Source organism: Phodopus roborovskii, unplaced genomic scaffold (assembly GCF_943737965.1).
Source record: "Phodopus roborovskii unplaced genomic scaffold, PHOROB, whole genome shotgun sequence".
Taxonomy (NCBI): domain Eukaryota; kingdom Metazoa; phylum Chordata; class Mammalia; order Rodentia; family Cricetidae; genus Phodopus; species Phodopus roborovskii.
This window is the reverse complement of record NW_026126647.1, coordinates 2,170,209-2,182,969: the sequence shown is the minus strand read 5'-3', so window position 1 is coordinate 2,182,969 and position 12,761 is coordinate 2,170,209. Positions and strand designations below refer to the sequence as shown.

The 12,761-nt window shown below is 36.8% G+C and overlaps 1 protein-coding gene across 2 annotated transcripts in view; it reads right to left on the bottom strand.

The window, feature by feature from the left end:
- The window catches only part of Arap2 (ArfGAP with RhoGAP domain, ankyrin repeat and PH domain 2), a 149,957-nt gene that overhangs the window by 13,233 nt on the left and 123,963 nt on the right, over positions 1–12,761 (bottom strand). For both annotated transcript variants that reach the window (XM_051174029.1, XM_051174028.1), the window contains 3 exons: positions 8,046–8,173; positions 2,342–2,424; positions 1,355–1,390 (listed from right to left, as the gene is read on the bottom strand). In XM_051174029.1, coding sequence (XP_051029986.1) covers positions 1,355–1,390; positions 2,342–2,424; positions 8,046–8,173 — 247 coding nt within the window. The remainder of the gene's footprint in view (positions 1–1,354; positions 1,391–2,341; positions 2,425–8,045; positions 8,174–12,761) is intronic.

Genomic DNA, 12,761 nt, shown 5'->3' with positions numbered 1-12,761 from the left:
GGCATCAGAGGGAGGGAGGGAACTGGGATTGATAAGATAAATAAATAAAGAAAGAAAGAAATAATAAAGAAATATATCTGTACTCTTCCAAACTTGTGGTTTGATGAAATCAAACTCGGACTATGTCAGTAAACCTCCCATTGGAAGGAGGACAATGACCAGCTACACTTTGAGAAGGTGGAGTCGGTGTCATTTTGTGTTTTCAGACACGTGGCAGTAAAGAATCTTTTCTCCAGAGACCGTGATTGGAACATATGTGCACTTTCATGGGGGGTGGAGATCTTTTATAGCAAAGGGCTTGGGTATGGTCTCATCAGGTAAACATGACTACATGTCTGCTGGCACTCACTCCACTAATGTTTCCCTAAAACCCAACATAAAGCAGCTGTTGCTCTCAAGCTTTGCGCTGTATGTTATAGAAGCTGGTCGTGCATGCATATAAACAGCACAGTAAGAGAAACCAAGGGACATGCTACAGGAAAACAGAAACTAGAAGACATAGGTATAGGGAGTCTGGAGGTGGTGACAAGTGGTCCCTTTCTAAAGAGGTAAACTTTGTACCTGTTAGAATGAAATAATGAACATTTCCAATAAGTTATACCCTTTACATCATTGGACTTATTTATAAATAATAGGTAAAAACAATTTATTGGAAAAATGGGGGGGGGCGACATTTCTAAAGTTTGTTTTCTATTTCATTCGTCTTGTTAAGGCAATGTCTTTTTCCATCACCAGGCGGTCATGAAATCATCGTCTGTGGTCACAGGAAAGAAGTCAGTGGTGTTTGAGTAGGGAACACAGTAGGAAACTAAAGCAGAGTGGGAAGTGTGAGAAACACTATACTCCCCCATAAGCCAGGCTAAGGGGCCCTGAACCCTAGGACTGGGGTGGAAAAGGCAGGAGGAAGTGTCCAACCATACAACCTGGGGACTAGCTACACAGGTCAGTGAGGAACAGGTTTTTGATGACATCAGGGACACAGGCAGAAGAGAGACAATGTAAAGAAAACCACAAAAAGAAAACAGGTTTGAAAACAGGCTATAGTTTTTTTTTGTTTTGTTTTGTTTTGTTTTTAAAGTTTCAACTTAGGTCTTATCTTTAAAAACCTGAACCTTAATTTTGCCTACTTATCTCCTAAAAGCTGGATTCCAACTCTATCATCTACTATCCAAGAAAGAAATCAGGTGTAGTTTCTTGAAAGAGACATTTACAAGGACGTGAGATTATAATTAACTAAACTTAATACAAGTTTCTTTTTTTTTTTTTTTCCCTTCTGTATGCTTATATCATGATGTCATTCTTTACTCAGGGTTGTTGATATTATGTAGAAGTCAAAAGCTGCCAGTCAACTTACCAGTGGTGCTTTTCAGAATACGCAGTCAATCCCCAACTGCAACAAAGGAAGGCAATATGTTAAACACATGCCTGCCATTGTCTTACCTCATGATGTGAGTCATCTATACAAGGCCCCTTAACAGAACTCAGCCAATAAAGGTACCACATCCTTGAGCCTCTGAATCTTAATCATGAATGATTTTGTGCTATCCTAAGTAGTCTGTCTTGGGTATGGCTTTCTTTTTTATTGTAAAACATATGGTGAATATACTAAGGACAAATATCTATAAAAATAGCTGAAATGAGGTGTGTGTATGTGTGCATGTGTAATACTTATATCTGTCTCAAGCTTAAAAAATAAATAGGGAGGCAGAAGTAAAAAAAAAAAAAAAAAAAAAAAAAAAGAAATAAGAAATAACTGAACTGAGAACCATAGGTCATTATAGAGTTTTCTGGAATAATATAACAGTATTGCTTAGGTAATCAAAGTGGCTGTGATAACAAATTATGGTATCAATTAAAAGATATGTTCATCAAATATTAAAAAGACATAATACTTAAGAGTGTCCATGTTCTTAGAGCTAAGAGAAAATTCCAAAACTAGGATCAAAATATTCTAAAAGTTAAGCATCAGAAGTAGAGGGGAGTGTGTAATTTCTTTTATTTAGTGTGCTTGGACCATTCATCCTCACAGCCCAGATACTGCCCTGTCCTACCAAGGAATGGGAGGCCAGGGATCTGGAAGTTGCTGAAGTCTCCCTAGGATTTCCTAACTCATCCAGGGTACAGGGCAGTCTGCAAGGAGCTTACCCTTTCCACAGTGGGAATATCATGCCTCTCATATACTCACAAGCTACGCAGACTGTCCACCCAAGAACCCCAGGCACAGATGAAGGACTTCTGGATTTACAGGTGTTAAACTAAGGCCGCTCATCCCTAACCCTTCAACAGGCTTAATTCCTGTTTTGTTTTGTTTCCCTCTCATCCCTTTCCTTTCAGCCTTTACCTGGTTGGTGGCTTCATTTTCTTTTTCACACCAAGGTAAAACTTCATCAGGCTGAGAGAAAACATCTTGTCGTGTTTGCTGCTCTGTAAGGGAAGAAAGTATAAACAGGAATTAAGTCGATTTTAACATTTCTGTAGAATATCAGTACACGGTTTCAGAATTCTTTATTTTGTCCCACGGTTATGACCATACTACAAGTTTTAGCAAACATGATCAAATAAATAAATTTAAGTAGAAAATGTATAACATTATAGTTGGCACAAATATGGGGTCGAGATGTCAGGTTGCTTTGGGTTAGATTTTATCACTGAATGAAAGAAGAATTCTATACACTACAGGTTTTACAATTAGGGAAAACAGACTATGTACACGCAGGGACACATATTAAATGACTCTAAGTAGTCACATTGATGTAAATTATAAGGAATAACTTGTTAAAACACATTTTAGAAGGAGTTTATATTTCTCTGGATTGTTTTCATGTTCTCCACACCCCAATGAATACACAGCATCTGTGATTCAGGAAATGTTCAAAGGATGTTAAATGTTGCTTGCAGAAGGAAAATGATAGCAAGATCCAGAGCAAGTGGAGGACTGGAGGAAACAGCATCTTCTAGATACATTAGGACCGATGCATGTATGAACTCACAGAGACTGAAAGCAAGAAAAGACCTGCATAGGTACAAACCATACAAAAGCCTAGCCTTCAGAAAGAGAAGTAGGTACAGGGTCCCACTTCTAGCCAAGAATCTATTTGCAATTGACACCTGCTGAGAAGGAGATATTATTTTTTTTTCCAATGAAATACCCCCTTTCTTTTTTCCCCCTTAGTGATTTTTCATCCCCACCTCTGCTTTTAAGTATTTTTTTGGTTTAATTTAGGACTTTTTTGTATGTTGCTTTTCCTGCTTTATCTACCTATCTATCTAGCTATCATCTATTAATTGACAGAGGAGTTGACATGAAGTTGTGTTAATAGAAGTGGGGAGGGGAGAAGTAAGCAACATAATACATAAAAATTTTGAATAAAAAGTTATTATCAAAATAAAAAAAGAACTCCACACATGCCTGTATGTATTTTCCACATGCCATTTGTCTGACAGAGCTAAATGTTGCATCATGTTCTAATTTAGGCTAGATTTTAAAATTTCACATTTGTCCTATTCTTTATTTTCCTTGTATGAAAATAATAATCATAGAAATAATTTATCATAAGTCTTTCCCCATATCCTAAAACAATGTCAAAAGAAAGGGTTTTAAACTGATAGGAAGATATGATTCGTAAATAAGGACAAGGAGTTTGAGGCCAGAGCAACTGAGTACAGATCTGGTTTGCTGCTTGTAATTTTGAGAGTTTTTGCTATTTCTCCTTGTAAACTGAGGAAATAAAATGACTCATCATCTAGATTGAGCACTGAGAAAAGAGAATGTGTAACCAGACTGTTATTATGAACAGTTACTGCATGTAATGGTTCAACAGCGACAACATAAAAATGCCTATAAAGCTTAGTCTGATAATTGGCATAAAATGAGCTCACAGGAAGTAGCTACTTCTGTAAACAAAGGAATTACAGCCTTGTGCAAATTCCTGTAGTTAATTGTGAGGATGCCAGGAAAACGCACCAAAGCTCAAACATGTAGTTGGACCACGTGTTATATACTAAAGTGCCCCTGTGATGTTATTTCTTTACCACCAATCAGACTCGTAAAGTAAAAGGTGGGAGCTATGTATATACAGTTATACACTGATAGCAAGAGAGTTCAGAGGAAATCCTTACAGGCAAAGTACAAAGAAGGGAATGAGGACTCATGCTTTGCTGACAGGCGGCCTCTGACAGTGACAGAGCCCTGCGGTTTACGTAGGGAACTTATAGTATTAGCACTGTTTCTTATTATCAGGGAAGGTATATGCACATGCATTTATTAATTAATTGGCCATTATGGGCCAGTAACAGCAACAGAAGCACAGATTATGAATATGAGGCTTCACTAATCTAAGACAAAACTTCAATCTCGAACAATGTATATACACGTCTTTGCTTATTTCTTTTTATTAGCACTTAAAGTATTAATATGGAAACAAGGTGTCTTTTAAACAGAATGTTCGATTTCAACTGTCATTTGTCTTAATTTTGCTCTTTTATGAGGTCAAACAAACTGATTATTTCTTTCATTAAAGCTCTTATGTAGCTTTAAACTCCAAACTCACTATGTAGTCGAGTATAACTATTCATATGCTTCCATTTCTCAAGTACCACAACAAAGGGACTAGACATTCATAACTTCTGTTAGTTCAGATATTCTGGGACAGTGGGCAGAAACATATTTTCATGATGTGAATTTGGATGGCTACTAATGTAAAATATTTAATTTTTTATGAACCTGAAATATTCTAGATTTCAATATGAGTGAAATTTTAAATTAAATATTTCATTGACAACTACTTCACTCCAATATATTTAACAAATGTTTTCAGTTAATAATGCAAATTTTATATATCTATTTTAAATATCATAAATTTAATTAATGGATACATATTTCACTGGATTATTTGAGGTTTTTCTGATGCATTTCTTATCTTAATGGTTGGAAAAATACTTCATCCTTCAATCACAAAAAGTACTTGCTAGATTTCTTATCTATTTTCCTTTTGAGGTAAACAATCATCTTTACACAGTTCTAAAAATATAACTCCAAGCATTTGAAAATTACAATATAGTTAGAAATCAATATCAGTAAGGTTAAATCAATGTTTATCAGTGAAGTTCTACTCTTTCCTTCTGAGCTTCTATTTCTTGTTAAAGGCATTTAAAAATACTGGACATGTTTTCTCTTCTAAATGCAACTGAGGGATATATATATATCTTGCTAACTTGCTGAATCTCAAGGAACAAGCATTTGCAATCATTGAATATCTTTTGCGTGATTATGAGGTATGGCAGTTAAGGACTACTCTATAGGCTCTATTCAAGGAGAGAGCTGGTCACTAAGTATGCATGCTATAAGGTGATTCCTGGTTACCTTTGTGGGAGGATAAAACAAACTACAACACAGGCTGAAATTTCTTGCCCAGCAGTTTAGATGGGACACTCCCTGGTACACAATACCATGCTTGGCTATGAGATAGAGTGAAAGGTAGAAGCTCCAATGGCTTGAGAATGAGGGCATTCACACGTCTTAGAGTGCCCATACTCAATGTTGCTGGTGTTTACTTATCCAGGACATTGGTAAGTCCAAGACTGCCTGCATTTCAAAGACTTCCTGACTGCAGATAAAGAGTATAAAATAATGAGATTCCCCACTCCATTCCTGGCATGCAAGCTTATCACTTTATACCACCCTAAAGTCATAGCTAGAGAGGCAAAGAAATCTCTCATGTGTTTTGACAATTCAACTGAACATACCTAACAAGGAATTGCAAACATCCCAATGGAAAGTTCTATAAAAGTAAATCTCAGTTGGCATGATACCTCTGTCTCTGGTATGTCTAGTTTCTGGAGAATGCCTCCAAAAGTTCAATGGACTAAACTTTTATGAAAGCAACAATGTGTTGCTTGAGTTACTATATTTCAGAGTGAAGTCACTAAGTAAGTCAATTAAATAAGGGAGTGTCAAAATTATTCCTGAGGCTAAAAGGAAGCTGCTTATCAGTTTGTGCAACTGTTAAAGGTACCCCCTCTTACTCATTTGCGTTTTTACCTCTCCTTACCCATTTTTTTCACACCATTAACAGTGTAATGGCGATATTCTTTGAAACCTCTCACCTTTTATGCAAATCAGTTCTGAACATATTTTAATTAACATTTTCTGTGCATGGAAAACCTGTGAAAACAAAATCTATCTTCCCTTGTGTATTACCCTAATTTGTTGTTAATGAACATTCATAAATTATTTCTAATTAACAGTTACTTTAAATATACTTCTCAGTTTATAATTTCTACTTCCTTCACAGGAAATAATTTTCTAAATGTATAAAGAGCACATACATTGGCAAAAACCCTCCTAGGGCCAAATCTATACCCAAATAAATATAAGGATTTTACTATTGATTATTTAATGTGCAATCATTTGAAAAGTTAGTATTCATGATGACATAAGAATCAATATTCATAGACCTGTGCTATGAAAAATATGAGGAGCAAAGTAAAATCATAGGATGAAAATAATAGCAATTTGAGTTTAAAGGAAAGAATCCCTCATCTGCTGTCCTTGGTTGTAAGGTAAAGCATGAGATGGATGGATTTATTTTGGTGGGATAAATGGATTTTAAACACTTAGTAATTTATATTATATCCTATAACTGGTTCCTATGGTTTAAAATTCTGAGTGCTTATGAGATGTTGAAAATGACCCTGCATGTATATCTGTCTACTATGTGTGTTGCCTGGCACGCATTTATGTTAGATGAGGGCATATGATTACTTAGTACTTGGGGTACAGATGTTTGTGAACTGCCATGTTGGTTGTGGGAACAAAATCTGAGTTCGATGTTAAAGTGGTCAGTGATATTAAATATCAAGACATCACTCCAACCCCTGTATGGCCACATTTAAGCACACATGGTACTACCTGGATGAAAAGGTCCAATCATCTTCAAATAAATTGTCAGCCAAACTACTGAGCTACACTAATATTAGTGTATTGTCCTCAGGTAATCCGATCATAGAGATCTTGAAATCTGACATCTGGGGATGGATTTTGTCTTATTGCTTATTGGATATATAGTTTCTGGCAATTTCTCTATGTAGCAAGAAGGAATAATAACAGTCCCTATTCTGGAGAGCTTTTAGAAACAAGCCACAAAGCCAGCCAATTCACATATTCTGCTGCCGTATGATAGCTACACCAGTGTTATTGCTATTCCTTTACAACACTAATACCAAAAGATTAGTTGTTTTATGGGCCTAATCCTATTCTTACCTAATCTTATTCTTAGGGGCATCTTTATAAGCATAGTGTTATGATAATATATATTTACAAATGTTTCACATTTCAAAAGATACTCATGTACATAGTTTTGTTTAAATATTAATGCCCTTGCTCTAATCATCACATCTGTAAGAGAGGCAGAGATGCTAAGTTACATAACCACATCACTAACTCTTAGCAGAGATGAGATTTTCTTATGCCAAATTCAGCATTTTGTAACTACATCATTTGTTAAAAATATATAGTTCTCCGTGCTACTTCACATTTCTTTAATAAATTCAAAACTTAGAGGGAATACTCTGTAGAAACCAATCAATATGATATGGCGGTTAATTCATTCAACTGTATAGGGAAGATGTTAACATTCATTGTACAGTTTGAATTTTGTTTTTTCTACACCGCTCTTGATTAAATTTCCATTAGCTCACCCGAGCCTCCTTTTGCCTTTAGAATATAACACGTTCTCTTAATTCCATTGGTGATGATGCTGCCTTATATGACAGTTTGTGTTACCACACTTAAAGTATCTTCGGCGACGAAGTAAATTTCTATCAACAACAACGACATCAGAACCTGAATTTCACAGTAAAGCCACAGGAAGTTCTGGACTAAGTTACTGAAAGTTTTGTCTATACATATCAGACATAGGGAAGTCATCAGCTCACTTCAAGCATTGTTATTTTGAAGAGAGATGAGTGTGAGCAGTGTCAGATAAAGACTTAAGCACCTACACAAAACAATGACGTACATGCTACATCCCCACGTATCCAGTTACCTTCGGGTCCTTGTAAAGAAAGAGATGTCCATCTCGTAAAACAACATAGCGATCTTGAAACTTGTTCCCAGACAGTATTTTAGATGGTTCTTCTTTGAGTTTTAAGGCACCTTCCTTGAAACTTTTCTCTGTAAAACAGAACAGACCTCTGGAAATTGGGTCCATCTTCACTTACTGGGGACGCAATATAAACCATTTGTACATTCACTCTTTAAAGACTGACTTTTATTTATTCACATGCATGTGTCTGTTTGCCATATGGGTATGGGTGCCATTGGGGGGCAGCTGTGGTCCCTACAACCCCAGATGGGTGTCAGCGGACCACTGTGGGTGCTGAGTAGTAAACCCGAAAGCATTAAGTGCTCTCAACCGGGGATCCACCTCTCCTAAGCCATATATTTAAAAACCTTGAAGATTTTGCTTAAAAGAGAAAAAAAATGTCATTTCTCTTTAAGATTTAAATTTATCGATAGTGGGGGCATGGAACATACATGGAGGGTCAGAGGAAAACTTGCAGAATCAGGTTACTCCTTCTTTGTGTGAGTTCTAGAGATCAAACTCAGACCCTCAAGCTTAGTGACAAGAGCCTTTAAGTTCCTGGGCCATTGTGATAGCCTCAAGATCATAATTCTAAATGTCGGCTGCATGTTGACACAATTATGTTTTGAATACGTGATGTTAAATAAGATATACTAACACAATAGTAAAATGAAATCCATGTGTTCATATTTTCTCAATGTGGCTCCTCTAGAGGTCTGATATCCTTATTTTCTTCCATAACACCACAGTTGGTCATAACACAGAGGCAATCACTGGATACTCTTCCAGTTCTCACTGGGTTCTGTTTACCTAACCAGAAGTTGGATTTCACAAATATTGTGGCCAAGGATATAAAAACTAGGCATTATTCTATGTAAACTTTCAAGTACAGAAAGTGTTACACAAAGGAAGACCAGGGAGAGAGTGACTTGGAAGGAAGGAGGGGTAGCTATTTCACAGAATTGTTCTAATGGAGGAGACTGCTTGGTATAAGCATGTGGAAATCATCTAATTCACCTTTGTTACTGTAACAGACCCTGAAGAGACAAAGCACTCTCCAAGGCACTAAGTCTCCCAGAGAATGATCCGGATGTACACTAACAGGAACCACTTCATTTAGTATCTGTTTTCCTCTAATCAAATCCCAACAGGCGATTACCTTCACTGCCACTCAAGCATGGCTACTTGTAGATTAGTGAACCTTGTTTGGCTAGCACTTCAGATAAGAAAACAAATGCTTTCCCCTAATTCTATCGAGCTACTACTTTACAATTAGAAAACCACATTTTTTTTCCCCTCAAGACAGTATTTTTATTGATTATTTGGGAATTTTCCATCATGCTTCCTGATCACACATACTTCTAAGTCCTCACAGATCTGTTCCTCAGCCTTATAATCCCTCCCCCCCAAAAAAAATAAGAAAAAGAAAACACCTCACCCTTGTAATCCGCCCCCCCCCAAAAAAATAAGAAAAGAAAACAAAGGGAAAAAAAAAACCCACAAGTCTAATTTGTGCTACCTATATACTGACTCATAGCAGCATGGTCAAAATCTCAGTAGCCAGCCCCTTAAAGAAAACTGAGTCCTTCCCCACCTGCACCCTACCAGAAACCCTCACTTGTGGAAAGCTATACATCAGTATCCTTACCACAACTTTTTAATGGTTCTCTTTGATGGTCTCCTGTCTAGGCTGCTAGTTCGGGGGACAGGGTAGAGTCGGGGTGAGAATCACATGCGTAAAAACAGAGACAGAACTTCTGCCCTGAAGGCAGAATATTAATTCCCTAACTGAGGCTCCCTAAAACTAATAAAATACATTCTGTGTGGCATGGCAGCAGGAAGGAGAAATTCTGATGACTTACAGATTGTGTCTGTGACTAAAAACCCACTGTCTGATACACGCTTGATTTCAGGGCTGTAGCATGAGTAATAAAGACACAGAGACAGACTGGGTTTCAAACTGAAGATCCGAACAACAAAGTAGTGAGCTCTTACCTCTGTGAAATCCTCAGACTGAAAGGACAGACCCTGCCTCCAGGGATTCTCAGAATGCCGCCCTCCTCCCAGTTTCTGACTCCTCCCACCCTGTATTCCCCTCTGCCCAGCCATATCACCCCTGCCTCCACCATGCTAGTGCAGGGATTAAAGGCATGAGCTCTGATTTTAGACTGATTCACTCTCCTGCAGCTCTGGCTGCTCTTGGCACTCACAGAACTCTATCTGCCTCTGTTTCCTGAGTCCTAGGGTTAAAGATGTGCACCACCACTGCCTGGCTAATTAGTGTGGCTGGCTTTGCATTCTGATCCCTGGGCAAGCTTTATCAAATCATAAACAATGTATCGCCACACAGGGATGCAAGGGTTAAAGACAGACTAGAAGCTGGGCTGGGTGAGGACAAGTGTTGACATAATACCTGCTTCTCCACTTACCAGCAGGTTCCCTGGTGGAGTTATATACTGTCTGCAAGCCCTACTTTTTCCAGGGGTAAAGTCTAGTAATCACTAGTGACTAACTCTCAAACTCAGTAGGAGGAATGAAGGAAATGTTACATGCTGAAACATCATTCACAAATTCAAGTAGAGAAAGAGTATAGGCCACCATCAGTAGACATCAAATGCAGTGTCAGGACACACAATCCCATATATATGATCCTATAAGTGGCAAATGGATTATGTAGGTAAGAAAACAAACTGGTATATTCCCAACTACACTGGGCTATTCATTTGTGAAGAATTACATTATTAAAACCAGTATATGTCCCATTCTTGTTGGAAAAAAAAAAAACTTTTCCTCAAGCCAGAACATACTTTGAAAAAAATAAATAAATAAAAATGCCTTGCTGAAGCTTTCCATGCATAATAAATGCTGAAAGACATAAACAGGCACCACCTACGAGTGATCCCTCACAGAAAATAAGCTATGGCCAAGATGTCTGACCAACATTTGAAGGCAATGTCCAAAACACCATCCAACTTCAAACTTACTCATCTCCCCTTTATTGAATATCCGTTGCATAGTACATGTGTGTTTCTTATAATGTAGAGAAAGTGGAATTGGTGATCTATTCCATTTATTGTGTAGCATTACTAAAACATAGTTCCAAAAGTGAGAAGAAATTAACCTGGGTGTAGTAACTAACTGTGTATTATCTCTCTTTCTCTCCCCTGTTCATTCTGTTTCATTAACGTATAAAGACTTACTTATCTCTGGAAAAGAGTTTTTTTTCCTTACTTATGTAGTAGATAATAAAAAATAAAAGAAAAAATAAAAAAGGAAAAAAATAAAAGTAACATATATAAAGTGATAGTCCACAAAATAAACTATTTCTTAGAATACAAAATATCATCCCCATTTGATGTTTTCTTGTAACATGGGCTCCCTAACTATTCTCAAACCCATGACCCTCCTGCATAAGTCTTAAAAGACCTGTGACTTAAGGTACACGCTTCCGTGCCTAGACTCTATTTCCCTATCTGTTACTTGTTTGGAATGGTAACATTCCATAATTAGATTATGTATAAATAGCTAAATTACAAATGAAGTAGTACTGTAATATAACTGGCTAGGCATTTGTACCAGAGAGATTATTCCAATTTATTCTACAAGCTATAACTGCAGAAAGCACATAATTACTTTTTTATGCTGTGTTTATTATTACACAGAATCACAGTACATTCTTTCCAAAATACACCTACCATGACAAGTAATGCATTTTTTAAAATATTAAATCAGGGTATAGTTTCCAACACACTCTTAATAAGCATAAATGTATAGATACTCCTTTAGCATTTTGACAGTGTTATATATATTGTACCTTCTGTGAGTTTCAAGCCCATTTCTGAACAGAAACAAAGGAGGAGAAAGGGGGAGGGAATATGAGGAGAGGAGGAAGGAGAGACTATGGACTGGATGTAAAATAAATTAAAAATTAATTAATATAAAGAAAGTAGATACAATATCAAATATCAAATTCATAAGTGTGAAAATTGTGGCTTGTTATGATTTGCTGACAAGTTAAGGGAATAAAACCTACAATTAGAATTCAGGTATCTTAGCATCTAACATAGAATGCTATTTTCTACACTGATACAAGAAGCAAAGAATGTCATTTTCCTCAATAGGAACTCTTCCTTGTTAGGGTAGATGTCAACAGTGATACAGAGAGTCTAGTTTCATGGGCTTGAAAGTACTGCATAAGCATTTTGACCCACAACAGTCATTCAGTACATTCTGTACTTGTAGCCCAACATTAAATAGATTTGGGACATTTAGATTTCTTTCTCCCCTCAGGGTAAAGATGATGGTTAACGATCCTTTAAATTCTCTGTTATAGATTCCCGCATGAAATGCAAAGCTAATAAAACTCACCAATTGGTTTCCTCCCTACAGAATTGGTCTATCAGAGACTATATGGACATTCACAGCCTTCAATGACAACCAGGGACCGTTATCATACATCTTTAAGACAATACTTCCCCTGGAAGTTGTCTAGGTTGAACCTTCAAACTTGTATACATATGTGAATTCAGCAAGACTCCATGGAGAGTAGAATACAAATAATTTCAACTAGATTAAGATTAACACTCCTAATTTTGCTGTGATTTTCCTAAGTTTGCTAACGGCAAAGATTTTTAAGTGTTTGGTGTGAATTTTCCAACAGCTATTACATTTGGACTG